Source organism: Salmo salar, chromosome 01 (assembly GCF_965601325.2).
Source record: "Salmo salar chromosome 01, fSalSal1, whole genome shotgun sequence".
NCBI lineage: Eukaryota > Metazoa > Chordata > Actinopteri > Salmoniformes > Salmonidae > Salmo > Salmo salar.
The window spans coordinates 17,511,464-17,535,890 of NC_138291.1; the positions used below are offsets into that span (position 1 = coordinate 17,511,464).

The 24,427-nt window shown below is 47.9% G+C and overlaps 1 protein-coding gene across 2 annotated transcripts in view; it reads left to right on the plus strand.

Moving 5' to 3' along the window:
- The window catches only part of LOC106569018 (kinesin-like protein KIF26B), a 194,873-nt gene extending 172,334 nt beyond the window's left edge, over positions 1-22,539 (plus strand). For both annotated transcript variants that reach the window (XM_045714734.2, XM_045714742.2), the window contains 8 exons: positions 3,840-4,011; positions 4,291-5,174; positions 5,375-5,507; positions 5,683-5,938; positions 6,104-8,671; positions 16,656-16,855; positions 19,799-19,949; positions 21,593-22,539. In XM_045714734.2, coding sequence (XP_045570690.1) covers positions 3,840-4,011; positions 4,291-5,174; positions 5,375-5,507; positions 5,683-5,938; positions 6,104-8,671; positions 16,656-16,855; positions 19,799-19,949; positions 21,593-21,741 — 4,513 coding nt within the window. In that variant the 3' untranslated portion in view covers positions 21,742-22,539. The remainder of the gene's footprint in view (positions 1-3,839; positions 4,012-4,290; positions 5,175-5,374; positions 5,508-5,682; positions 5,939-6,103; positions 8,672-16,655; positions 16,856-19,798; positions 19,950-21,592) is intronic.
- The last annotated feature ends 1,888 nt before the right edge of the window (positions 22,540-24,427 follow it).

Here is a 24,427-nt window from a genome sequence, read left to right on the forward strand (position 1 = left end):
AACAGCGAGAGAGAGGGTGGGAGAGAGAGAGAGCGAGAGGGTCGAAGAAACAGTGAGAGAGAGAGAGGGAGAGGGTGGGAGAAACAGCGAGAGAGAGGGTGGGAGAGAGAGAGAGGGAGGGAGAAACAGCGAGAGAGAGGGTGGGAGAGAGAGAGAGGGAGAGGGTGGGAGAAACAGCGAGAGAGAGGGTGGGAGAAACAGCGAGAGAGAGGGTGGGAGAGAGAGAGAGCGAGAGGGTGGAAGAAACAGCGAGAGAGAGGGTGGGAGAGAGAGAGAGAGGGAGAGGGTGGGAGAAACAGCGGGAGAGAGGGTGGGAGAAACAGCGAGAGAGAGGGTGGGAGAGAGAGAGAGGAGAGAGAGTGGGAGAAAGAGAGAACGAGAGAAGGAGAGAGAGTGGAAGAAAGAGAGAGCGAGAGAAGGAGAGAGAGTGGGAGAAAGAGAGAGCGAGAGAAGGAGAGAGCGAGTGGGAGAAAGAGAGAGCGAGAGAAGGAGAGAGAGAGTGGGAGAAAGAGAGAGCGAGAGAAGGAGAGAGAGAGCGAGAGAAGGAGAGAGAGAGCGAGAGAAGGAGAGAGAGAGTGGGAGAAAGAGAGAGCGAGAGAAGGAGAGAGCGAGTGGAAGAAAGAGAGAGCGAGAGAAGGAGAGAGAGAGTGGGAAAAAGAGAGAGTGGGAGAAAGAGAGAGCGAGAGAAGGAGAGAGAAAACTGGGGCAGTAACCAGGTTTCCATCCAACCGTTTTATGCGAGTAAATGTCAGATGAAAAATGTTGACAAAACAAAATACGCTAAAAAAGGTGGGATCTTTATGTGTCGGTAAAATGTATTAATGCAAGAAATGGCGGTGGTAATGCTTTCAAATATTTCTATAATAATCATCATACTGAAGTAAACTTGGAGTCACGCGATGACATGGTGTGTGGTCCTCCCACTATGACTCTGGAAAGCATGCAGTTTATTAGGCTACATCATAAGTTATGATGAACTTCACAGGGTGGTGAAAGTGCACGGTGATGAGCTTGATGCTCCTTTCCAATAAATATCCAGGGTCTTATTCTGATGACATGATGATTGGCTGCCATTTGACAAATAAAAAGAATCTGGCTCTTTTGTCCATAGCAGTCTCATCATGTAGTAGACTATACCTGCACTGTATCTGCCAGCTGTCGCTTGGAGCCCAGGCTAGTGGAGCCCAGGCTAGTGGAGCCCAGGCCAGTGGAGCCCAGGCCAGTGGAGCCCAGGCCAGTGGAGCCCAGGCCAGTGGAGCCCAGGCCAGTGGAGCCCAGGCCAGTGGGCGCATATGTAACGCAACATTTTCTGTGAGAAAAGCATCAGTAGAGTTGAAAATGCAATGGAAACCCATTTAACTTGTATTTTTTATTCAGTACATGGGAATTTAACCGCACAAGGAATGTTTATGTTCACTACGTCATCATACACAGATTATCTGCAACAAGTCAATTTAATGGAAACACATCTCTGGTGGGAAAATGTGCATATTTTATTTCTGCAGATTTGAGAATATTGACATCTGTCGCCAATTGGATGGATACCTAGCTACAGAGAAGGACAGAAAGAAGACATAATGTACAAGAAAAGAGAGAATGAGGAGAGGAGGATATGGAGGATAGTTGAGATGAAAAGAGGGAGATATCTGAGAAAAAAGGATGGGATAGGTGTGTGTGTGTGTGGGTGTGTGTGTGTGTGTGTGTGTGTGTGTGTGTGGTGTGTGTGTGTGTGTGTGTGTGTGTGTGTGTGTGTGTGTGTGTGTGTGTGTGTGTGTGGTGGGGATGGGAGCTGGCTGGGGGTGTGTTTTTATAAAAGGAGGACAGCAGCATGAGGTATTGAGCCACAGAGGAACCTGAGCTCCGTTCAGCCCTGAGGGTCCCAAACAGCGTACAGAAGTTAACACGTGTATACACATTACACACACACACACACAGACAATTAACCCTATAACAAACACAGGACAGGGAGAGCGTTACATAGACACAGTCCTACGTGCAGCTCCTGTCCCATCTGCTCCAGCCAGGGAGATTCACTGAAGCTAATGCTCAGATCTGGAGGTCATCTTAAGATAGCCTGGTGGGACATCCATATCACACTCATAGTAAGTACATTTATCCTCAAAAAAGTAGCTACAGTGCCTTCAGAAAGTGTTCATATCCCTTGACCTTTTCCACATTTTGTTGTTACAGCCTGAATTCAAAATTGATTAAATTTATAATTTTCCTCTCCACCATCTACACACAATACCCCATAATGAGAAAATGAAAACATTTTTTCAAATGTTTACAAATGTATTGAAAATGAAATGCAGAAATGTGAAATTTACATAAGTATTCACACCCCTGGGCCTCCCGAGTACTGCAGCGGTCTAAGACCCAGCATCGCAGTGCTTGAGGCGCCATTACAGATCCGGGTTCGATCCCGGGCTGTGTCTTAGCAGGCCGTGACCGGGAGACCCATGAGGCAGCGCACAATTGGCCCAGCGTTGTCCAGGTTATGGGAGGGTGTTGGCAGGCCGAGATTTCCTTGTCCCATCGCTCTCTAGAGACTCCTGTGGCGGGCCGGGCGCGTGCTCGCTGACACGGTTGCCAGGTGTACGGTGCTTCCTCCGACACATTGGTGCACCTGGCTTCCGGGTTAAGCGAGCATTGTGTCAAGAAGCAGTGCGGCTTATGGGTTGGGTTTCGGAGGCATGGCTCTCAACCTTCGCATCTCCGGAGTCCATACGGGAGTTGCAGCGATGGGACAAGACTGTAACTACCAATTTGATATCATGAAATTGGGGAAGTAAAAAAAGTAAAAGGTAAATAAGGATTCACACCCGTTAGTCAATGCTTTGTAGAAGCACCTTTGGCAGTGACTACAACTGTGAGTCTTTCTGGGTAAGTCTCTAAGAGATTTCCACACCTGGATTGTGCAACATTTGCCCATTATTCGTTCAAAATTCTTCAGGTTCTGTCAAATTGGTTGTTGATCATTGCTGGACAACCATTTCAGGTCTTGCCATAGATTTTCAAGCAGATTTAACTCAGCCACTCAAGAACATTCACTGTCTTCTTGGTAAGCAACTCCAGTGTAGATTTGGCCTTGTGTTTTAAGTTATTGCCCTGCAGAAGGGTGAATTTATCTCCCAGTGAACTAGGTTTTCCTCTAGGATTTTGCCTGTGCTTAGCTCCATTACGTTTATTTTTTATCCTGAAAAACTCCCCAGTCCTTAATGATTACAAGCATACCCTTAACATGATGCAGCCACCACTATGCTTGAAAATATGGAGAGTAGTACTCAGTAATGTGTTGTTTTGGATTTGCCCCAAACATAACACTTAAGTAAATTGCTTTGCCACATTTTTCACAATATTTCTTTAGTGCCTTGTTGCAAACAGGATGTATGTTTTGGAATATTTGTATTCTGTACAGGCTTGCTTCTTTTCACTCGTTCACTTAGATTAGTATTGTGGAGTAACTACAATGTTGTTGATCCATCCTCAGTTTTCTCCTATCACAGCCATTAAAGTCTGTAACTGTTTTAAAGTCACCGTTGGCCTCATGGTGAAATCTCTGAGCGGTTTCCTTCCTCTCCGGCAACTGAGTTAGGAAGGACACCTGTATCTTTGTAGTGACTGAGTGTATTGATACACCATCCGAAGTGGAACGTAATAACTTCTTCATGCTCAAAAGGATATTCAATGTCTGCTTTTTTAAATTTTTACCCATCTACCAATCAGTGCCCTTCTTAGTGAGGCATTGGGAAAGCTCCCGTGTGTGTGCCTTTACGTTCTGTACGTGTACTTATGCCTGTGTTTGTGTGTGTGCGTGATGTAACGTGTGTGTGTTCCAGGGACAGTAAGCTGTCCATGCTACTGAGAGAGTCGCTGGGCAACATGAACTGCCGGACTACCATGATCGCTCACATCTCCTCGTCGCCTAGCAACTTCTCTGACACGCTCTCCACGATCCAGATCGCCTCGCGCCTCCTCCGCATGAAGAAGAAGAAGACCAAAGTCAGCATGGTACATACATGATTAATTAATCAATCAGTCATTCAATCAGTCAATCAATCATACATTCAAACAACCAGTACATTACATTGCTAGTACATTTCAGTTCTTTTTCAGTTCTTTTTTCTATATGTCCATATTGATATTTCAGTAAAGAAGTTTACTTTCAGTATTAATGTAACTTGATGACAGTATTACAATGATAGATCAATTAAATGTAGATTCTAATTGGTTTATTTAAACAAATGTTTGTTTTTCTCATCCATTTTCACATCCCCCTCTCTCTTTCAGCAATACACATCCAGTTCGTCAGGGGGTGAGAGTTCGTGTGAGGAGGGGCGTATGCGTCGCCCCACTCACCTGAGACCGTTCCACTCCCGTAGCTCTGCAGACTCAGACCTGCCTCTGCTGCACCTCTCCAGCGACCCAGACAACTACTCCAGCAGCGAGCAGTCCTGTGACACTGTCATCTATGTGGGCCCCAATGGGGGTGCCATCTCGGACCGCGAGCTGACCGACAATGAGGGCCCGCCAGAGTTCGTCCCCATCATCCCTGTTTTACTGAAGAGCAAAGCCGAGTCTGGCGTCGTGCCGACTATGCCACCTCTGCAGCAGCAGCAGACAGTACTCCCCAAGCCCCAGGCTCAGCTTGTCCCTCCACAGACACACACCCAGCCCACTACCCTGCCGACCGAGCCCCTCAACGCCCTCAACCAGCCCCCGCTCCCCCTCCTCCAGCCCCCACTCCCTCTCCTCCAGCCCCTGGGTCATCCCCTGCCCCCCGTGCCAGAGGAAGGGGCGGAGTGCCTGAAGTGCAACACCTTCGCTGAGCTGCAGGAGCGTCTGGAGTGTATCGACGGGAGCGAGGAGGTGGCAAAGTTCCCCTTCGAGGAGGTGCCAGCTAACAGGGGGGCTAAGCCCGACACCCTGGTTCCCCCAGGGTCTGAGACGGGGCGTAAAGGAGGGGTGGTGGAGGAAGTAGAGCCCCTCAGGAGGATGTCCAACGACCAGCAGCTCCAGGAGATCAGGGAGGTGGTGGAGGAGGCAGAACTGGCCCAGACCATGATAGAGAGTCTGAGCCTGACCGGCAGCTGCAGTGTGACGGGTAGCAGTGGAGCAGGACATACCAACACCAACCCTCTACAGAGGGCCAAGAGTGCCAGCCTCCATGACAGGTAAGAACTATTTGTTTGTTTGTTTGGATCCCCATTAGCTGTTACACTGCAACAGCTACTCTCTGGGATCCACACGAAACACAACACAAAACCTACATTAGTTTGTATAGTTTTATCAACTGATTTATAATTTGTATGTATGTTTGTTCTTAATATCTACAATTTTTTTATATTTCTATTCCTTTTTATTGGATTGACAGTCGTGAGTCTCTGAGCGCGGGCAGTAGCAGTGATGGTAAGCCCCGCCCCCTGGGCTCTCCTCGGCTGGGCATCGCATCTCTTTCCAAGACCTCTGACTACAGACCTCCCTCCTCACCCTCACAGCGCTGCAAGGTACACTATCTGGCTTTGACACCTCTACTGTCTTTGGTTGTATTTATACAATTATTGTGTTGAGTTTTAACTCATAAACTGCAATTCCATGAAAATGTACTGCATCACTATAAAGCATCTTTGGGTCATTGAAAAGAGCTACATAATCCAATATATGATAATGATTATTATCCAGGTCTACACCCAGAAGGGTGTGATGCCGGGAACGCCCCCTTTGTCCTGCCAGAGTCTGTCTACTGCAGACAGCCTGGCTGCAGACAGTGGGAGGTCCTCTACAGAGTCCCAGCCGGTGTCCCTGTCCAGAACCTCCCCCGCGGGGATGAGTCCCTGGGTCCTCAAACGAACCAACTCCTCGTCTGCTAGCCTGGGGTCAGCTGAGACGCTGTGTGATGAGAATGTTCCTCAGATTCCTCTGGATGGACGCAGGGATAGTAAGTCCTACTCTTCATTCTGTTACTGTGACTGATACAATAGTTTTTTGAAGAAGGTTTTCACGTTGGATACTGGTTTCCTTACATTTTCTCTCTTTTTCCCTGCTCTCCTTTCCTTGTCTGTTCCCCTCTTGCTTCTTCCCATCTCTCGACTACCTCCCATAGCCCAAGCTCCAGCCCCCAACCACTCCTCCATCCCAGCCGACCCTAGCTCTCTGGGGGAAGACGAGCTGGTGTTCACCCTGGGGTGTAAGGAGGGGCTGGAGGTCCGGGGCCTGCTGGAGAGTGGCGGCCGTCCCAGCAGCATCATTAGCTTCAGCAGCGACTGTTCCGTCACTGCCATGGACTCGGGGTCCCGCCCTATCTCCATCAACAGCAGCATCAGCGAGGACCTGGAGCGCTATGGAAACAACACTACTGTCGTTGCTACGTCCACCGGGGTGATCCCCATGACAACCGCCTCCGTCGCCGGAGTGATCGCCATGGCGGAGGTCAGCATGGCAAAGCTTCATGTGGAAGGAGAGGCGATGGCGGCGGTGCCTAGCCGACGGTCATCCATCTCATCGTGGCTAAGTGACCTGAGTGTTGTTAGCGACGGAGATCAGTCTCTGCACAGCTTCAGCCAGTCCCATGGACACGGGGAGGCTCTGGCCGAACCAGACCCCACACAGGTCCCCCTCTGTGGGGCAAAGGAGCAGGACGAGGCATGCCTGGGTTATGGAGGAAGGACGACTCCTGAGAGTGAAGTAGCATTGTCTGGAGATGTAAAAGGGAGAGAGACTAAAGAGAGGCTGAAGAGACTGCCTCCCTCCCTGGGTAAGACCACCATCTCCCTCTCCGACATGCAGACCCTGGGGGCCTCCAGCAACTTCCTCCCCTTCAAGACCAACATTACAGTCCACCCCTGTGTGGCCGTCAAACCCATGGTCATACTCTCCTCCATTACCAAGACTCACCTGCTGCCCAAGGACCCAGCCAAGACTGCCCTGGTCCTGGCCTCCATGTCCAGCGAGCTCCGCTTCGATGACCCCTGGATGAAGAGAGACGGGGTGGACGTGAGGCCCAAGGAGCTGGTGTGTGAGGTGAAGCCAGAGAAGTGGGTGGTGGATCCACCAGTCAAGACAGACCCAGCTAAGAGCAGCCAGGCCTGGCCCCAGGGCGATAGGGCCAGCAGGGTGGACAGTGGCTATGGAGGGGACCGTCACAGCTCCAGCAGCGGGGAGGCCATCTCCTCTCCAGACTCCTGTAAGAGGGTAGTGGACGGCTCTGAGATGGTGCTGGTCAGTTCTGGGGAGTGTCTGGTGACTCCTGTCTACTCTGCCGACATCCTGCGCACTGCCAGTCTGCCCCGTGGCTGGCACCGGCTCAACCGCCACGACGGCCTGGATGAGGACCCAATCCGCTACGACGCTAACGGAGGAGGGGGGGAGTACCGAGGCCTGGGGGTCACCTCCTCCACCCCCTGTAGTCCCAGGGCGACCCTGGACCGAAGGGGGTATTCCGGGAAACATGGCCTATTTTCCCGCCAGAAAGGTATCCCACCGCTGCCACCAGTACGCAAGTCCAGTCTGGACCAGAAGAACAGGGCAGGAGGCCCCCTCAGCCCCATGCACGCAGCCAGCCATGGCCTCTCCTTCTTGAGGAGTACCCCGGAGGACCTGGGTGTGCTTGGAGGAGGTGGAGGGAAACAGAAGGGGTGCAATGTGGAGAGCAGCAGGTTATTCAGTGCTAAACTAGAGCAACTGGCTAACAGAACCAACTCTCTGGGTCGGTCCCATGGAGGTCACAGCTCTCATGGCCCCCACTACGACTGCCTCTCTTTGGAGAGGGGGGAGGCCTTCAGCTCCCTGGGCTGGAAGGTGGCAGCCGGAGGGGGGAGGGGGGACTGCACCATGCCCCGTACCGGACGCAGCCTCACCCGTGGCAGCTCATTGTCATCCTCCTCCCCTAAAGGAAACGGTTCCGGTAACAGCCCTGGCAGCGCTCCCCAGTCACCCAAGTCGAGCCAGTCCAAGATCTCAGCGGTCAGCAAGCTCCTGATGGCCAGCCCTAAGACCCGGAGCCTGTCGGCCTCCAGCACCAAGACACTCAGCTTCTCCACCAAGTCTCTGCCCCAGTCTGTCAACCGCAGCTCCAGTCTGCCTCCCAACGGCAAGCCCCAGGGTCAGACCTCCACCCAGTGTCAGGGACAGAACCAGGCACCCAGCTCTGGCTCCTGGTCCACCCAGTCTCTGAGTCGCAACCGAGGGGGAGGCCTGGCCGCGAAGCTGCCTCTGAGAGCTGTCAACGGACGCATCTCCGAGCTGCTCCAGGGCAGCGGAGGCTCTCGATCCGCTGGTCACAACCGAGGAGGAGGCTCCGAGGCTGGGGAGGAGAGGGGTGCTGGAGGGGGTGGAGGTGGTGTCGGGGCACAGGGAGAGGAGAGACCCTTGGTAGTCCACACCCTCCCGTCTCCCTACAGTAAGATCACAGCGCCCAGGCGGCCGCATCGCTGCAGCAGCGGTCATGCCAGTGACAACAGCAGTGTTCTGAGTGGGGAGCTGCCCCCGGCCATGGGGAAGACGGCTCTGTTCTACCACAGTGGGGGCAGCAGTGGCTACGAGAGCATGTTGAGGGACAGCGAGGCCACAGGAAGCACCTCCTCTGCCCAGGACTCTCTGAGCGAACACAGCTCAGCCACCAGCAGCAGCCGCCGCAGCCTCAAGAACAACAAGAAGAAGAACAGCAGCACAGGTCAGCTCCTTTAATACTGCTTCCCAGTTCTATCTTCTGCTCATAGGGCTTCCTTTCCTTTGGTTTTTCCTGTTCCATTTATATACACCACTGAAAATGTATTTTTTACTTCATTTAACGGTTAACACTTTATTTGGTCAGTCCCATTACAGATGGTTCATAGATGTTCAACAAATGGTTAAACTAACACTAACCCTAGTAACATAGCTAGCATTCACATACTCAACCTCCAGTGCATACTCTGTCTTGAATAGAAAAAAATAACAATATTCAGTTTCACCTCTCTTCATCACCTCATCCCTCCCTCTCTCCTGAGAGGTTGGTAGTGAGAGTGGTCTTTTTGGGCAGACAGACGGCAAGGTTCCATGGTGGGTGGACCCAGGAAACCAATGTACCCTCTTCCTTCCTCCCTCTCCTTTCTCCCCCTTCCTTCCTCCCTTTCTCTTCCTTCCTCCCTCTCCTTCTCTCTCTCTCCCTTCCTCTCTCTCCCTTCCTCCCTCTCCCTTCCTTCCTCCTTCCCCCCTCTCCCTTCCTTCCTCTCTCCCGTCCTCTCTCTCCCGTCCTCTCTCTCCCTTCCTCTGCCTCTCCCTTCCTCTACTTCTCCCTTCCTCTGCCTCTTCCTTCCTCTACTTCTCCCTTCCTCTGCCTCTCCCTTCCTCTACTTCTCCCTTCCTCCCCTCCCTTACCCTCCTCCCCTTCTAGGGTAGGCCCCCTTGACATCCCCTACAATAATAAAAATTAACAGTAAACATCACAAAGTTCCAAAGGAATAAAGACATTTCAAACGCGGAACGAGGAAGGGCTCAGTTTGTTGTTTTGGAAAGTTTGTTCTTTTCAAAGTGTTTTGAAAAGTTTCTTAGTAGCTAACTTTTGAGTTTGGATCCCGCGACGCAGTTGCATCAGTTGCTGGGACTGCTACTCTCTGTCCAGTGATCCTGCTGACCAAAGCCGTGTCTGAGGAGCTATTTATCGTAGCATCTAGCCTAGCTGCTAGCGAGCTGCCTTTCAAGCTAGCAGGGTTTTCTTGAGGGCTTGAACGCAGCCTGCGACGTGGTTAGCCATTGTGGCTGGGACCGCGGATTGTCCTGGGTTTATGGTAGTCTAGATCCCTGCTGTTTGTTGTTGTTTTTAATCTTCCCTGCGACCTACCCTGTCTGGAGCTGCGAGGAGTAACAGCATAACCTATGTTGCTACCATGACAAAGACCAAAGCCGGTGGGAGTACCGTTGAGGACAGTGGTGTCTCTCTATCACAGGTGAAGAATCTTTTAAATGAACAAAAATGGTTATATAAGCAGTTGTTACAACAACAAGAAAATAGCTTCAAGTGTTTTGACCAAATACTGGTGGAGTCAACTAATAAAAGAATGGACAACCTGACCAGAGAGGTCCAGGACCTGAAGAACAGTTTTCAGTTCTCCCAGGGTCAGCTCGATGAGTTTAAATAGGAAAACAGCAAGATGACAGCAATCTGTAAGTTATTGAGAGAGAACATCAGTTCTGTATCTGAATCCATGATAACAATGACAGAGAAATCTAATTATCTCGAGGAACAAGCAAGGCGGAACAACATGGTTGTGGACGGAATTGCAGAATCTCCACATGAGACCTGGACTGAGTCTCAGGTGAGGGAAATGATCTCGGAGAAGTTGAAGATCGACCACAGGAAGATTGAGGTAGAGCGCGCCCACAGAACTGGAAGACCCACCACCGGCCCAGGTGACAGGCCCAGGCCCATAGTGGTCAAGTTCCTGAGGTTCAAGGACATGGTAGCTGTTCTGGAAAGAACCAAGAACTTGAGAGGAATGAATATCTTCTTCAACCAGGACTATCCTGAAGATGTGCACCAGAAGATGAAAGAACTGATCCCAGCCATGAAAGTTGCCAGAGAGCGTGGGGACATTGTTTACATCTGCTATGACAGGCTCATTGTCTACCCTCCCTCCCAGAAGCCTGGAAGGGATGAGAGAGCCAAGCCTATGGGTTTGTAGCTTCAACCCTGCAGTGCACCCACACACACATATACACAACAATTCATTAATGGACTGCTGAATGTGTTTTTTGTTTGTTTGCTCTTTTGCATATTATGTCTATCTCTGATAAGCTACCCAGGAAAGGGCTGAAAATGGCCCATATTAATATATGTAACCTTATAAATAAGGTTCATGAAATCAATAACTTGCTAACATCAGATAAAATGTATGTTAGCCAAATGAATACAGCAGTAGCAATACAAGGATATAACATCTATAGAAGAGACAGAAATGCTTATGGGGGAGGTGTTGCTGTATATATTCAGAGCCATATCCCTGTAATGCTTATAGAAGATGTTATGTCAAGTGTTATTGAAGTGTTGTGGTTGCAGGTTCACTTGGCTCATCTAAAGCCTTTTCTTTTGGGGTGTTGCTATAGGCCACCATGTGCTAACAGTCAGTATCTAAATAATATGTGTGAAATGCTTGATAGTGTATGTGATGTAAACAGAGAGGTCTACTTTCTTGGGGAACTGAATATTGACTGGTTTTCATCAATCTGTCTGCTCAAGAGGAAGCTTCTCACTGTAACCAGTGCCTGTAATCTGGTTCAGGTTTTTAAGCAACCTACCAGGGTGTTTACAAACACTACAGGAACAAGATCATCCACATGTATTGATCACATTTTTACTAACACTGTAGAACTTTGTTCTAAAGCTGTATCCGTACCCATTGGATGCAGTGATCACAATATAGTGGCTATATCCAGGAAAGCCAAAGTTCCAAAAGCTGGGCCTAAAATGTTATATAAGAGATCAAACAAAATATTTTTCTGTGACTCTTACGTGGATGATGTTACAAATATTTGTTGGTCTGATGTCATTAATAAGGATCATCCAGACGCTGCACTGAATTTAATAAATTGTTTCTTCCAATTATTGATGAACATTTTCAATTTCTTAACACCTGTTAAGAAACTGACTGTTAGAACTGTTAAGGCTCCATGGATTGATGAGGAATTGAACAACTGCATGGTTGAAAGAGATGGGACTAAAGGTTGTGGCTAATAAGTCTGGCTGCACATCTGACTGGTTGACTTACTGCAAATTGAGAGATTATGTGACTAAACTCAACAAAAAGAAGAAGAAACTGTATTATGAAGCCAAGATCAATGATATAAAGAATGATGGAAAAAACGTTGTAGTAAATAAAATTAGTGGGGAAAGACATTCAACTCCATCTTTCATCGAATCAGATGAAAAACACACGCCTCACAACTTCTCAACTGGCTGCTTCATTAGTAGTACCCGCAAAACACCAGTCTCAACGTCAACAGTGAAGAGGCGACTCCAGGATGCTGGCCTTCTAGGCAGAGTTCCTCTATCCAGTGTCTGTCTTCTTTTGCCCATCTTAATCTTTTATTTTTATTGGCCAGTCTGAGATATGGCTTTTTCTTTGCAACTCTGCCTAGAAGGCCAGCATCCCGGAGTCGCCTCTTCACTGTTGATGTTGAGACTGGTGTTTTGTGGGTACTATTTAATGAAGCTGCCAGTTGAGGACTTGTGAGGTGTCTGTTTCTCAAACTAGACACTCTAATGTACTTGTCCTCTTGCTCAGTTGTGCACCGGGCCTCCCATTCCTCTTTCTATTCTGGTTAGAGCCAGTTTGCGCTGTTCTGTGAAGGGAGTAGTACACAGCGTTGTACGAGATCTTCAGTTTCTTGGCAATTTCTCGCATGGAATAGCCTTCATTTCTCAGAACAAGAATAGACTGATGAGTTTCAGAAGAAAGGTCTTTGTTTCTGGCCATTTTGAGCCTGTAATCAAACCCACAAATGTTGATGTTCCAGATACTCAACTAGTCTAAAGAAGGCCAGTTTTATTGATTCTTTAATTAGCATAGCAGTTTTCAGCTGCGCTAAAATAATTGCAAAAGGGTTTTCTAGTGATCAATTAGCCTTTTAAAATGATAAACTTGGATTAGCTAACACATCGTGCCATTGGAACACAGGAGTGATGGTTGCTGATAATGCGCCTCTGTACGCCTATGTAGATATTCCATTCAAAATCAGCCATTTCCAGCTACAATAGTCATTTACAACATTAACAATGTCTACACTGTGTTTCCGATCAATTTGATGTTATTTTAATGGACAAAAAATGTGCTTTTATTTAAAAAACAAGGACATTTCTAAGCGACCCCAAACTTTTTGAACGGTAGTGTATGTGTTATTGCTTTTCAGCCATATAATTGACGCCACACTCCAAAAAAGCAAGTCCTGCAGGCTCTAATTTAGTCTTATCTTGATTATTGTCCATTCGTGTGGTCGAATGCTGCGAAGAAAGACCTAGTTAAGCTGCAGCTGGCCCAGAACAGAGTGGCACGTCTTGCTCTTCATTGTAATCAGAGGGCTGATATAAGTACTGTGCATGCCAGTCTCTCTTGGCTAAGCGTTGAGGAGAAACAGTATTATATAGAGCCATTATTGCATGGAACTCGGTTCTCATATTGGTTTTAAAAAACAGATAAAGCAACACCTCACGACACAACACCTCTCCCCTATTTGACCTAGATAGTTTGTGTGTATGTATTGATATGTAGGCTACATGTGCCTTTTTAAAAATGTATGTAGTTCTGTCCTTGAGCTGTTCTATTAATTTCTGTATTATGTCATGTTTCATGTTCATTGTGGACCCCAGGAAGAGTAGCTGCTGCTATCGCAACACCTAATATAAAATACCAACAAATCATATTATCATATTATGGCTACATACAGTATTGTAACAATGTGCAAATAGTTAAAGTACAAAAGGAGAAAATAAAAAACATACACTGCAAAGTATTCAGACCCCTTGACTTTTTCCACATTTTGTTATGTTAGTTTTTTTCTAAATTTGATTAAATCGTTTTTTTCTTCATCAATCTACACACAAAACCCCATAATGACAACGCAAAAACAGTTTTTTTTTTTTTACATTTTTGCAAACTGATAAAAAAAAAGAAATCACATTTACATAAGTATTCAGACCCTTTACTCAGTACTTTGTTGAAGCACCTTTGGCAGCGATTACAGCCTCGAGTCTTCTTGGGTATGACGCTACAAGCTTGGCACACCTGTATTTGGGGAGTTTCTTCCATTCTTCTCTGCAGATCCTCTCAAGCTCTGTCAGGTTGGATGGGGAGTGTCGCTGCACAGCTATTTTCAGGTCTCTCCAGAGATGTTCAATCAGGTTCAAGTCTGGGCTCTGACTGGGCCACTCAAGGACATTCAGAGACTTGTCCCGAAGCCACTCGTGCGTTGGCTTGGCTTTGTGCTTAGGGTTGTTGTCCTGTTGGAAGGTGAACATTCGCCCCAGTCTGAGATCCTGAGTGCTCTGTAGCAGGTTTTCATCAAGGATCTTTCTATACTTTGCTCTGTTCATCTTTCTCTCAATCCTGACTAGTCTCCCGCTGAAAGCATCTCCACAGCATGATACTGCCACCACCATGCTTCACCGTAGGTGCCAGGTTTCCTCCAGACGTGACGCTTGGCATTCAGGCCAAAGAGTTCAATCTTGGTTTCATCAGACTAGAGAATTTTGTTTCTCATGGTCTGAGAGTCCATTAGGTGGCTTTTGACAAACTCCAAGTGGACTGTCGTGCATTTTACTGAGGAGTGGCTTCCGTCTGGCCACTCTACCATAAAGGCCTGATTGGTGGAGTGCTGAAGATATGGTTGTCCTTCTGGAAGGTTCTCCCATCTCCACAGAGGAACTCTGGACCTCTGTCAGAGTGACCATCGGGTTCTTGGTCACCTCCCTGACTGGGCGGCCAGCTCTAGGAAGAGTCTTGGGGACATTCAATGGTGTGTGCCTTTCCAAATCATGTCCAATCAATTGAATTTACCACAGGTGGACTCCAGTCAAGTTTTAGAAACATCTCATGGAATATTAATGGAAACAGGATGCACCTGAGCTCAGTTTCAAGTCTCATAGCAAAGGGTCTGAATACTTATGTACCAAAATTGTAAAAACCTGTTTTGGCTTTGTCATTATGGGGTGTTGTGTGTAAATAAATGTAATCCATTTTAGAATAAGGCTGTAACGTAACAACATGTGGAAAAGGGGGCTGAATACTTTCTGAATGCACTGTAAATATGGGTTGTATTTATTATGGTGTTTGTTCTTCACTGGTTGACCTTTTCTTGTGGCAACAGGTCACACATCTTGCTGCTGTGAATGCACACTGTGGTATTTCACCTAATATATATGGGAGTTTATCAATATGAGATTTATTTTGGAATTCGTTGTAGGTCTGTGTAATCTGAGGGAAATATGTGTCTCAAATATGGTCATACATTTGGCAGGAGGTTAGGAAGTGTAGCTCAGTTTCCACCTCATTTTGTGGGCAGTGTGCACATAGCCTGTCTTCTCTTGAGAGCCAGGTCTACATGTGGCAGCGTTTCTCAATAGCAAAGCTATGCTCACTGAGTCTGTACATAGTCAAAGATTTCCTTAATTTTGGTTCAGTCATAGTAGTCAGGTATTCTGCCACTGTGTACTCTCTGTTTAGGGCCAAATAGCATTCTAGTTTGCTCAGTTTACTTTTTTTTTCTCCAATGTGTCAAGTAATTATCTTTATGTTTTCTCATGATTTGGTTGGGTCTAATTGTGTTGCTGTCCCGGGGTTCTGTGGGTCTGTTTGTGTACAAAGCCCCAGGACCAGCTTGAAGAGGACCGGCTCTTCTCCAGGTTAATTTCTCTGTAGGTGATGTCTTTGTTATGGAAGGTTTGGGAATCACTTCCTTTTAGGTGGTTCTGCTTTGCATGTATTATTTGGTGTTTCTCTTTCTCTCTCTCCATTGTGCCCTGCTGCAGTAGACAGTAATAAGGTACAAATGGGTGACTCGTGGTGAGTCAGGGCAGATCTGTCTGACCTTTCTATAACCTGTGAGACATGTACATTCCAGCACAGTGGTCGGATAAGAGGGACTGACAAAATGCACTCCTCTCTCTCCCCTCTTTCTCTGTTCTCCTCTTGTCTACTCCTCTCTCTCCCCCTCTCTTTCTCTGTTCTCCTCTTGTCTACTCCTCTCTCTCCCCCTCTTTCTCTGTTCTCCTCTTGTCTACTCTCTCTCCCCCTCTTTCTCTTTTCTCCTCTTGTCTACTCCTCTCTCTCCCCCTCTCTTTCTCTTTTCTCCTCTTGTCTACTCTCTCTCCCCCTCTTTCTCTTTTCTCCTCTTGTCTACTCCTCTCTCTCCCCCTCTCTTTCTCTTTTCTCCTCTTGTCTACTCCTCTCCCCACTCTTTCTCTGTTTCTCTCTCCCCCTCTTTCTCTTTTCTCCTCTTGTCTACTCCTCTCTCTCCCCCTCTCTTTCTCTTTTCTCCTCTTGTCTACTCCTCTCCCCACTCTTTCTCTGTTTCTCTCTCCCCTCTTTCTCTTTTCTCCTCTTGTCTACTCCTCTCTCTCCCCCTCTCTTTCTCTTTTCTCCTCTTGTCTACTCTCTCTCTCCCCCTCTCTTTCTCTCTTCTTCTCTTGTCTACTCCTCTCTCTCCCCCTCTTTCTCTTTTCTCCTCTTGTCTACTCCTCTCTCCCCCTCTCTTTCTCCTTTCTCCTCTTGTCCACTACTCTCTCTCTCTCTCTCTCTCTCTCTCTCTCTCTCTCTCTCTCTCCTCTCTTTCTCTTTCCTCCTCTTGTCTACTCCTCTCTCCCCCTCTTTCTCTTTTCTCCTCTTGTCTACTCCTCTCTCTTTTCTTCTCTACTGTTCTCTCTCCTCTCTTCTGCTCTCCCCATCTTCGCTCAGAACCATTCATTTTGTTCTCTCCTCTCCTCTGCTCTCAACTCCCCTCTCCTCCCGGCTCTCCCTCTGGAACTCATGATGAGTACTGGATTAGTGTAGTTGCCAGTATGCTGTCAGTATGCTGGTGTTCTGACCCAGTCACAATGTAGAGATGTGTCCTGTTGGTGATAAGAGACGAAATCTACTCAAATCTACAAGTTCTGATGAATGCTTCTTGTGTGTGTGTGTGTCCAGGTACCCAGCGTCGTCGTCTGATTCCCAGCCTGACCCCGGACTCGTCCTCTCCGGTCAGGAAGCCTGCCATCAGCCCAGGTGTACGCTGGGTAGACGGGCCGCTACGCCCCGCCCCCAGGGGAACCTCAGAACCTTTCGAAATAAAGGTCTACGAGATAGACGACGTGGAGCGCATGCAGAGGAGAGAGAAAGGCAACAAGGTGAGAGATGGAGAGAGAGATGGAGGGAGAGGGAGATGGTGGGAGAGATGGAGGGAGGGAGAGATGGAGGGAGATGGAGAGAGAGAGATGGTGGGAGAGATGGAGGGAGATGGTGGGAGAGATGGAGGGAGATGGTGGGAGATGGAGGGAGATGGAGAGAGAGAGATGGAGATGGAGGGAGATGGAGAGAGATGAGGGAGAGGGAGGGAGATGGAGTGAGATGGAGATGGAAGAGGTGGAGGGAGAGAGATGGAGATGGAGAGAGAGATGGAGGGAGAGGTGGAGAAGAGGGAGAGAGGTGGAGAGAGAGGTGGAGGAGAGGGGGAGAGAGGTGGAGGAGGGGGAGAGAGGTGGAGGGGGAGAGAGGTGGAGGAGAGGGAGAGAGAGGTGGAGGAGAGGGAGAGAGAGAGAGGTGGAGGAGAGGGAGAGAGAGCGAGGTGGAGGAGAGGGAGAGAGAGCGAGGTGGAGGAGAGGGAGAGAGAGAGAGGTGGAGGAGAGGGAGAGAGAGAGGTGGAGGAGAGGGGAGAGAGAGAGGTGGAGGAGAGGGAGAGAGAGGTGGAGGAGATGGAGAGAGGGAGAGGGGGAGAGAGGGAGAGAGGTGGGGGAGAGAGGGAGGGAGAGGTGGAGGAGAGGGAGAGAGAGGTGGAGGAGAGGGAGGTGGAGGAGAGGGAGGTGGAGGAGAGGGAGAGAGGGAGGAGAGGGAGAGAGGGAGGTGGAGGAGAGAGGGAGGTGGAGGAGAGGGGGAGAGGGAGGTGGAGGAGAGGGAGGGAGAGAGAGGTGGAGGGAGAGGGAGCGAGAGAGAGGTGGAGGAGAGGGAGAGAGGGAGGTGGAGGGAGAGGGAGGGAGGGAGAGAGAGGTGGAGGAGAGGGAGGGAGGGAGGAGGGAGAGAGAGGTGGAGGAGAGGGAGAGAGAGGTGGAGGAGAGGGAGAGGGAGGTGGAGGAGAGGGAGAGGGAGGTGGAGGAGAGGGAGGGAGAGAGAGGTGGAGGAGAGGGAGAGAGAGGTGGAGGAGAGGGAGAGAGAGGTGGAGGAGAGGGAGGGAGAGGTGGAGGAGAGGGAGGGAGAGGTGGAGGAGAGGGAGGGAGAGGTGGAGGAGAGGGTGAGAGGGAGAGGAGAGGGAGAGAGAGAGAGGTGGAGGAGAGGGAGGGAGAGAGAGGTGGAGGAGAGGTCGGGAGAGAGAGGTGGAGGAGTGAGAGAGGACACAAGGTGATAGAGAGGAAAGGACGGAGGGGTAACCTCGTCCCCAGGCTATAGAGCATATAAAGCCTGGGATATCAACCACTGAATTGGTCGTAGTGGGAGTGACCATAGAATTATATGGGAGTGACCTACTGAGTAAATTATTTGTCATTTCATTTTAGCGAATCACACGAGTGCGAGGCATGGCTCTGTGCTTGTGGTGTGCTAGCGTACAGGGGAGGGTTAGGGAGGAAGGTGGGACATGATTGGTTGGTAGATTCAACCGATTAAGCCAATTCTATTGGTTTTCGGGAAATTCCCTCTCTGTATTCAATGGCTAATGAAGGCCAAGTTTAACGGGTTGGTCCACCAGACTCTTTGCGCATTTGTGCAGAAGCATCTGGGAATGAGATTAGGTGGAGGGAGATGAAGGATGGTGAGAGAGTGGTGGAGGAGAGGGAGAGAGAAAGGGATTAGGGTGAAAGATAGAGAGGTGGAGGGCAGGGAGGGAGGGAGGGAGGGAGGGAGAGAGGGATGGTGAGAGATGGTAGTGGAGGGAACGAAAATCTGCTAAATATTGGAAGAGAAAATGTAACCAGGACATTTAGTTCCAAACACATGAAGTTGAACAACATAACCCTCTTAATGCTGTTAGTTTCCTAGTAGTATATTTAAGAGTTATTGTTTTAAGGAGTGACTTATGTACTTGGCATTTCCAGTACTATACCTGGCCAACATGGTACTCCTCACCTCATAACTCTCTCTGTTCTCTGTCTAATGAGTAGCTTCCCAGACCTACAGTCTGGCTGAAGTCCTGATCCACCAACTCCCTCTCTCTCTCTCTCTCTCCCTACCTCTCTCTCTCTCCCTCTCTCTCTCTCTCTCTCTCTCCCTCTCTCTCTCTCTCTCTCTCTCTCTCTCTCTCTCTCTCTCTCTCCCCACCTCTCTCTCTCGCTCTCTCTCTCTCTCTCTCTCTCTCCCCACCTCTCTCTCTCTCTCTCTCTCTCTCTCTCCCCACTCTCTCTCTCTCTCTCTCTCTCTCTCTCTCTCTCTCTCTCTCCCCACCTCTTTCTCTCTCTCTCCCCACATCTTTCTCTCTCTCTCTCCCAACCTCTCTCTCGCTCTCTCTCTCCCCACCTCTCTCTCTCCCCACCTCTCTCTCTCCCCACCTCTCTCTCTCTCCATCTCTCTCTCCCCACCTCTCTCTCTCTCGCTCTCTCTCCCCACCTCTCTCTCTATTTATCTCTCTCTCTCTCCCCCACCTCTTTCTCTCTCTCTCCCCTCTCCCTCCCCTAATTTATTTGTATCCCTCTCTCTCTCCCCCCACCTTTCCCTCCCCTCATTTCTTTGTATCCTCCTCTCTCTCCCCACCTCTCTCTCTCTTTCTCTCTCTTCCCACCTCTCCCTCCCCTCATTTCTTTGTATCCCCCTCTCTCTCTCCCCCCACCTCTCTCTTCCCACCTCTCCTTCCCCTCATTTCTTTGTATCCCCCTCTCTCTCCCCCACCTCTCTCTTCCCACCTCTCCCTCCCGTCATTTCTTTGTATCCCCCTCTCTCTCTTCCCACCTCTCCCTCCCTCCACCCCCCTCTCTCTCTCCCCCCACCGCTCTCTTCCCACCTCTCCCTCCCTCCATCCCCCTCTCTCTCTCCCCCCACCTCTCTCTTCCCACCTCTCCCTCCCTCCATCCCCCTCTCTCTCTCCCCCCACCTCTCTCTTCCCACCTCTCCCTCCCTCCATCCCCCTCTCTTCCCTGCCTCTCCATCAGGAGGTGGTTTATTTCAGTGCTAAGCTGAAGATCTTGGAAAACAGGCAGCAGCGGATCTCCGAGGTCCGGGCCAAGTACGACTGGCTGAAGAAAGAGCTGGAGCAGACCAAGCAGCACCTGATGCTGGAGCCAGAGAAATGGACCACTGAATGTAAGTGTGTCATAGCCTTGACACCTACAGTAATCCTTCTGATAAATGTTAGAGAGCTCAGTGTTTCTCTACCTGCTACACCTATCATTAACACCTGTGTGTCCCCCTGTCCCCCCACTGTAGAACATCTCTTCTAGAAATGTGTATTCTACCTATTGTAATGATATGGCCTGTCTCTGTCCCTGGTTGTAACATATTTCAGTCTCTCTGTCTCTGTCCCTGGTTGTAACATATTTCAGTCTCCCTGTCTCTGTCCCTGGTTGTAACATATTTCAGTCTCTCTGTCCCTGTCTCTGTCCCTGGTTGTAACATATTTCAGTCTCTCTGTCTCTGTCCCTGGTTGTAACATATTTCAGTCTCTCTGTCACTGTCCCTGTCCCTGGTTGTAACATATTTCAGTCTCTCTGTCCCTGGTTGTAACATATTTCAGTCTCTCTGTCCCTGTCTCTGCCCCTGGTTGTAACATATTTCAGTCTCTCTGTCCCTGTCTCTGTCCCTGGTTGTAACATATTTCAGTCTCTCTGTCCCTGTCTCTGTCCCTGGTTGTAACATATTTCAGTCTCTCTGTCTCTGTCCCTGGTTGTAACGTATTTCAGTCTCTCTGTCCCTGTCTCTGTCCCTGGTTGTAACATATTTCAGTCTCTCTGTCCCTGTCTCTGTCCCTGGTTATAACATATTTCAGTCTCTCTGTCCCTGGTTGTAACATATTTCAGTCTCTCTGTCCCTGGTTGTAACATATTTCAGTCTCTCTGTCCCTGGTTGTAACATATTTCAGTCTCTCTGTCCCTGTCTCTGTCCCTGGTTGTAACATATTTCAGTCTCTCTGTCCCTGGTTGTAACATATTTCAGTCTTTCTGTCCCTGGTTGTAACATATTTCAGTCTGTCTGTCCCTGTCTCTGTCCCTGGTTGTAACATATTTCAGTGCCTCTGTCCCTGTCTCTGTCCCTGGTTGTAACATATTTCAGTCTGTCTGTCCCTGTCTCTGTCCCTGGTTGTAACATATTTCAGTGTCTCTGTCCCTGTCTCTGCCCCTGGTTGTAACATATTTCAGTCTCTCTGTCACTGTCCCTGTCCCTGGTTGTAACATATTTCAGTCTCTCTGTCTCTGTCCCTGGTTGTAACATATTTCAGTCTCTCTGTCCCTGTCTCTGCCCCTGGTTGTAACATATTTCAGTCTCTCTGTCCCTGTCTCTGTCCCTGGTTGTAACATATTTCAGTCTCTCTGTCCCTGTCTCTGTCCCTGGTTGTAACATATTTCAGTCTCTCTGTCTCTGTCCCTGGTTGTAACATATTTCAGTCTCTCTGTCCCTGTCTCTGTCCCTGGTTATAACATATTTCAGTCTCTCTGTCCCTGGTTGTAACATATTTCAGTCTCTCTGTCCCTGGTTGTAACATATTTCAGTCTCTCTGTCCCTGGTTGTAACATATTTCAGTCTCTCTGTCCCTGTCTCTGTCCCTGGTTGTAACATATTTCAGTCTCTCTGTCCCTGGTTGTAACATATTTCAGTCTCTCTGTCCCTGGTTGTAACATATTTCAGTGTCTCTGTCCCTGTCTCTGCCCCTGGTTGTAACATATTTCAGTCTCTCTGTCCCTGTAGCATGGCTGTAACATAATGTCTGTCTCTCTGTCCCATCTCCATAGTTGACCTGCAGCAGACGTTTGAGGTGGACTCTCTGGAGTACCTGGAGGCTCTAGAGGTGATGACAGACAGACTGGAGACCAGGGTCAACTTCTGCAAGGCTCACCTCATGATGGTCACCTGCTTCGACGTCACCTGCCGACGCAGGTAGAACAAAGACCGGACAGGCGGACCACACCTCCTCTAGGACTCTTAGGACTCATGGGAAGTGGAGACAACACAGCAGGAAGAGAGAGGGATGGAGCAGAGGGAGGGATTTCCCTGAGGAGGTGCAGAGGCAGACGGAGTCTAAAGAGGAATATTTTTTTAAGCAGCGGGCAAGGGAGCGAGAGAGGGAGAAGAGGAGGAGGAAGAAAAGGAGGAGGAGGAGGAGAGTGTTTTAAAGAAGGAGTATATCTCCCACCGGACAGGAACATCACTTTTACAGAGGAGTTGTTGGAGTTTGTAAATAAAGTTTTGCTTGCTTTGAATAAGGCCTGGCTGACGGACGGCTATTAGTCACGTAGGGAAACAAAGAGAAAAGAATGACAGAAAGGAAAGAAAACCAACCATGTGTGAGAGAGACAAGTGCCTTGCGAACACTTCGAAATCTGAAACATTTCTCCTGTATTTGTGTACAAACGGTGCTAGCTGAAAATAATGATAGATCTGAAAAGTGTAAATAATCTGAAAAAAGTTTGACTCTGTTTCCTCTCCCTACCTAGCTGTTCTCAGTGGTTTGTACTTATATAGTTCTACACTAGTTATGATGCAACATATCAACTGTTACGTGTTCCTTTTTTATACGTCTTTTTATTCTCTGAAGAAAGTGGGACCACACAAAGTGCTTTAGGGGATGCTATATACAGGTGTAGGATCTTCATTTGAGACAGTTTTCTACAGCAGGAAAATAATCCTGCAGCCACAGGAAATGTGAATTATTATGTGGATTAAAATTAACATACATTTTTGTAGGGGTTGATTACATTTTTCGTAAGGGAAAAACAAGTCTGACATTTCTAAGTATAAATTACAAACTTCAGAAGCCTTTTTAAACCACAAATACACTACAAGTTTAAAATGTCCTGCATTGCAGGAAAGTTCTCTTGCAACAGGGTGATCAAATTAAGATCCTACATCTGTAAGGACAGACAATGTGAATAGTGGTGGTGAAATGCTAAGCCAAAACATGGTTTCTCTTATGGACCATTGATTTCCTTGTCACCACTCGGGCTATGGTTTTGGCACCCGAAGTATTCAGTTGTGGGTTCAGGCCTACCATACACCAATCCCCCCTCCCACTAACACCCTGACTAGATCGTCCACACTGCGTTCGTGAGTGTTGCAAAATAAATGGTCACACTTTAATTGGATAGTTTGGATAGCATCTGTAGATGCTCTACTATCATGTCATACTATCAACAAACTAGCTGTTGATAAGCAACTGCTTGCTAAGGTTACGGTTACACATATGTTATTCTTATAATTTCATCCAAACTGCACGTGAACGAGCGTCTGCTTATCCAGCTGCTAAAATAGAACTTGGCTCAATTTGAGAAGCTGGAAACGATTCAGGTTCCGCCTCTCTCTTCTACTCATTGGTTTTCACAAGCATACTAACCCATGTGGGTGATTGAAAGATGAGAGGAGAGATTCATCAAAGATAACTAACTAAAAACTAACAAGGTTTCCCCTTTTATCTGGGAATTAATCGTCAGAGTAGAGAAACACACAATTCGACAAAGATCCAGGGAAAAAAATGGACCATATGCAATTCAGTTAAAATAACAACCCGATGTTTATCTCCCAGGACAAATTAGCTAGCAACAGCAGTGTTTCCATTAATATAGTTGGTTCACAGTTGATTTTGGTATTTTAATTAACCTGCGTGTCCTGATCTCGTCTGGTGGGGACAGACAAAATCAACCTGCACACGTTGGCACGCGCAGAGCTGGTTTGGTCAAGGTGTAAAGATGATCAAGAGGTACAGAGAGACATCAGCTAGAAGGGAGGAGAGATGGATGGAGGAGAAAATGCTAGAAGAAAATAGTACCAATAGGGAAACATAATAACTACCACTGAGGGAATGGGTGTAACAATGTGATTAATGGGTTAAAGTGAAGCTGTCCTACAGTATTCTATAGGTCTAAGGCAGCATTTACACAAGCAGCCTGATTCTGATCTGTTTTACACTAATTGGTCATTTGACCAATCACATCAGATCTTTTTCAGAGCTGAAACCGATAGGTCAAAAGACCAATTAGGTAAAAAAATAATAATAATAATAATTGGACTGCCTGTGTAAACACAAATGGAAATCTGAGCGTAGAGGAAAACCTCCCATTCACTCTGCTTGGTGCCACTGTCATGGTGCATTCACTCTGCTTGGTGCCACTGTCATGGTGCATTCACTCTGCTTGGTGCCACTGTCATGGTGCATTCACTCTGCTTGGTGCCACTGTCATGGTGCATTCACTCTGCTTGGTGCCACTGTCATGGTGCATTCACTTTGGTAGTATTTTGTAAATATATATATATATATATATATATATATATATATATATATATATATATATATATATATATATATATATATATATATATATATATGGTGCTTGAGACCATTTCAGATCTAAATGTTTGTATAACTATATGCATACAGCCTGTTTCCTAAAATAACTTTAAGACACAAATGCTTCTTCTTCATCATCTTATCATCATCCTATTGTATTATGTACAGTGTCCTTGGGGGTTTTGAAAGGCGTTTATTTAAGTGATAATGCCATAGAAGCCGGTGTCTGGAAGATATATTGGCACGGGTGTTAGGCCCGAGACGAAGTCAGATGGAACAGAGTAAA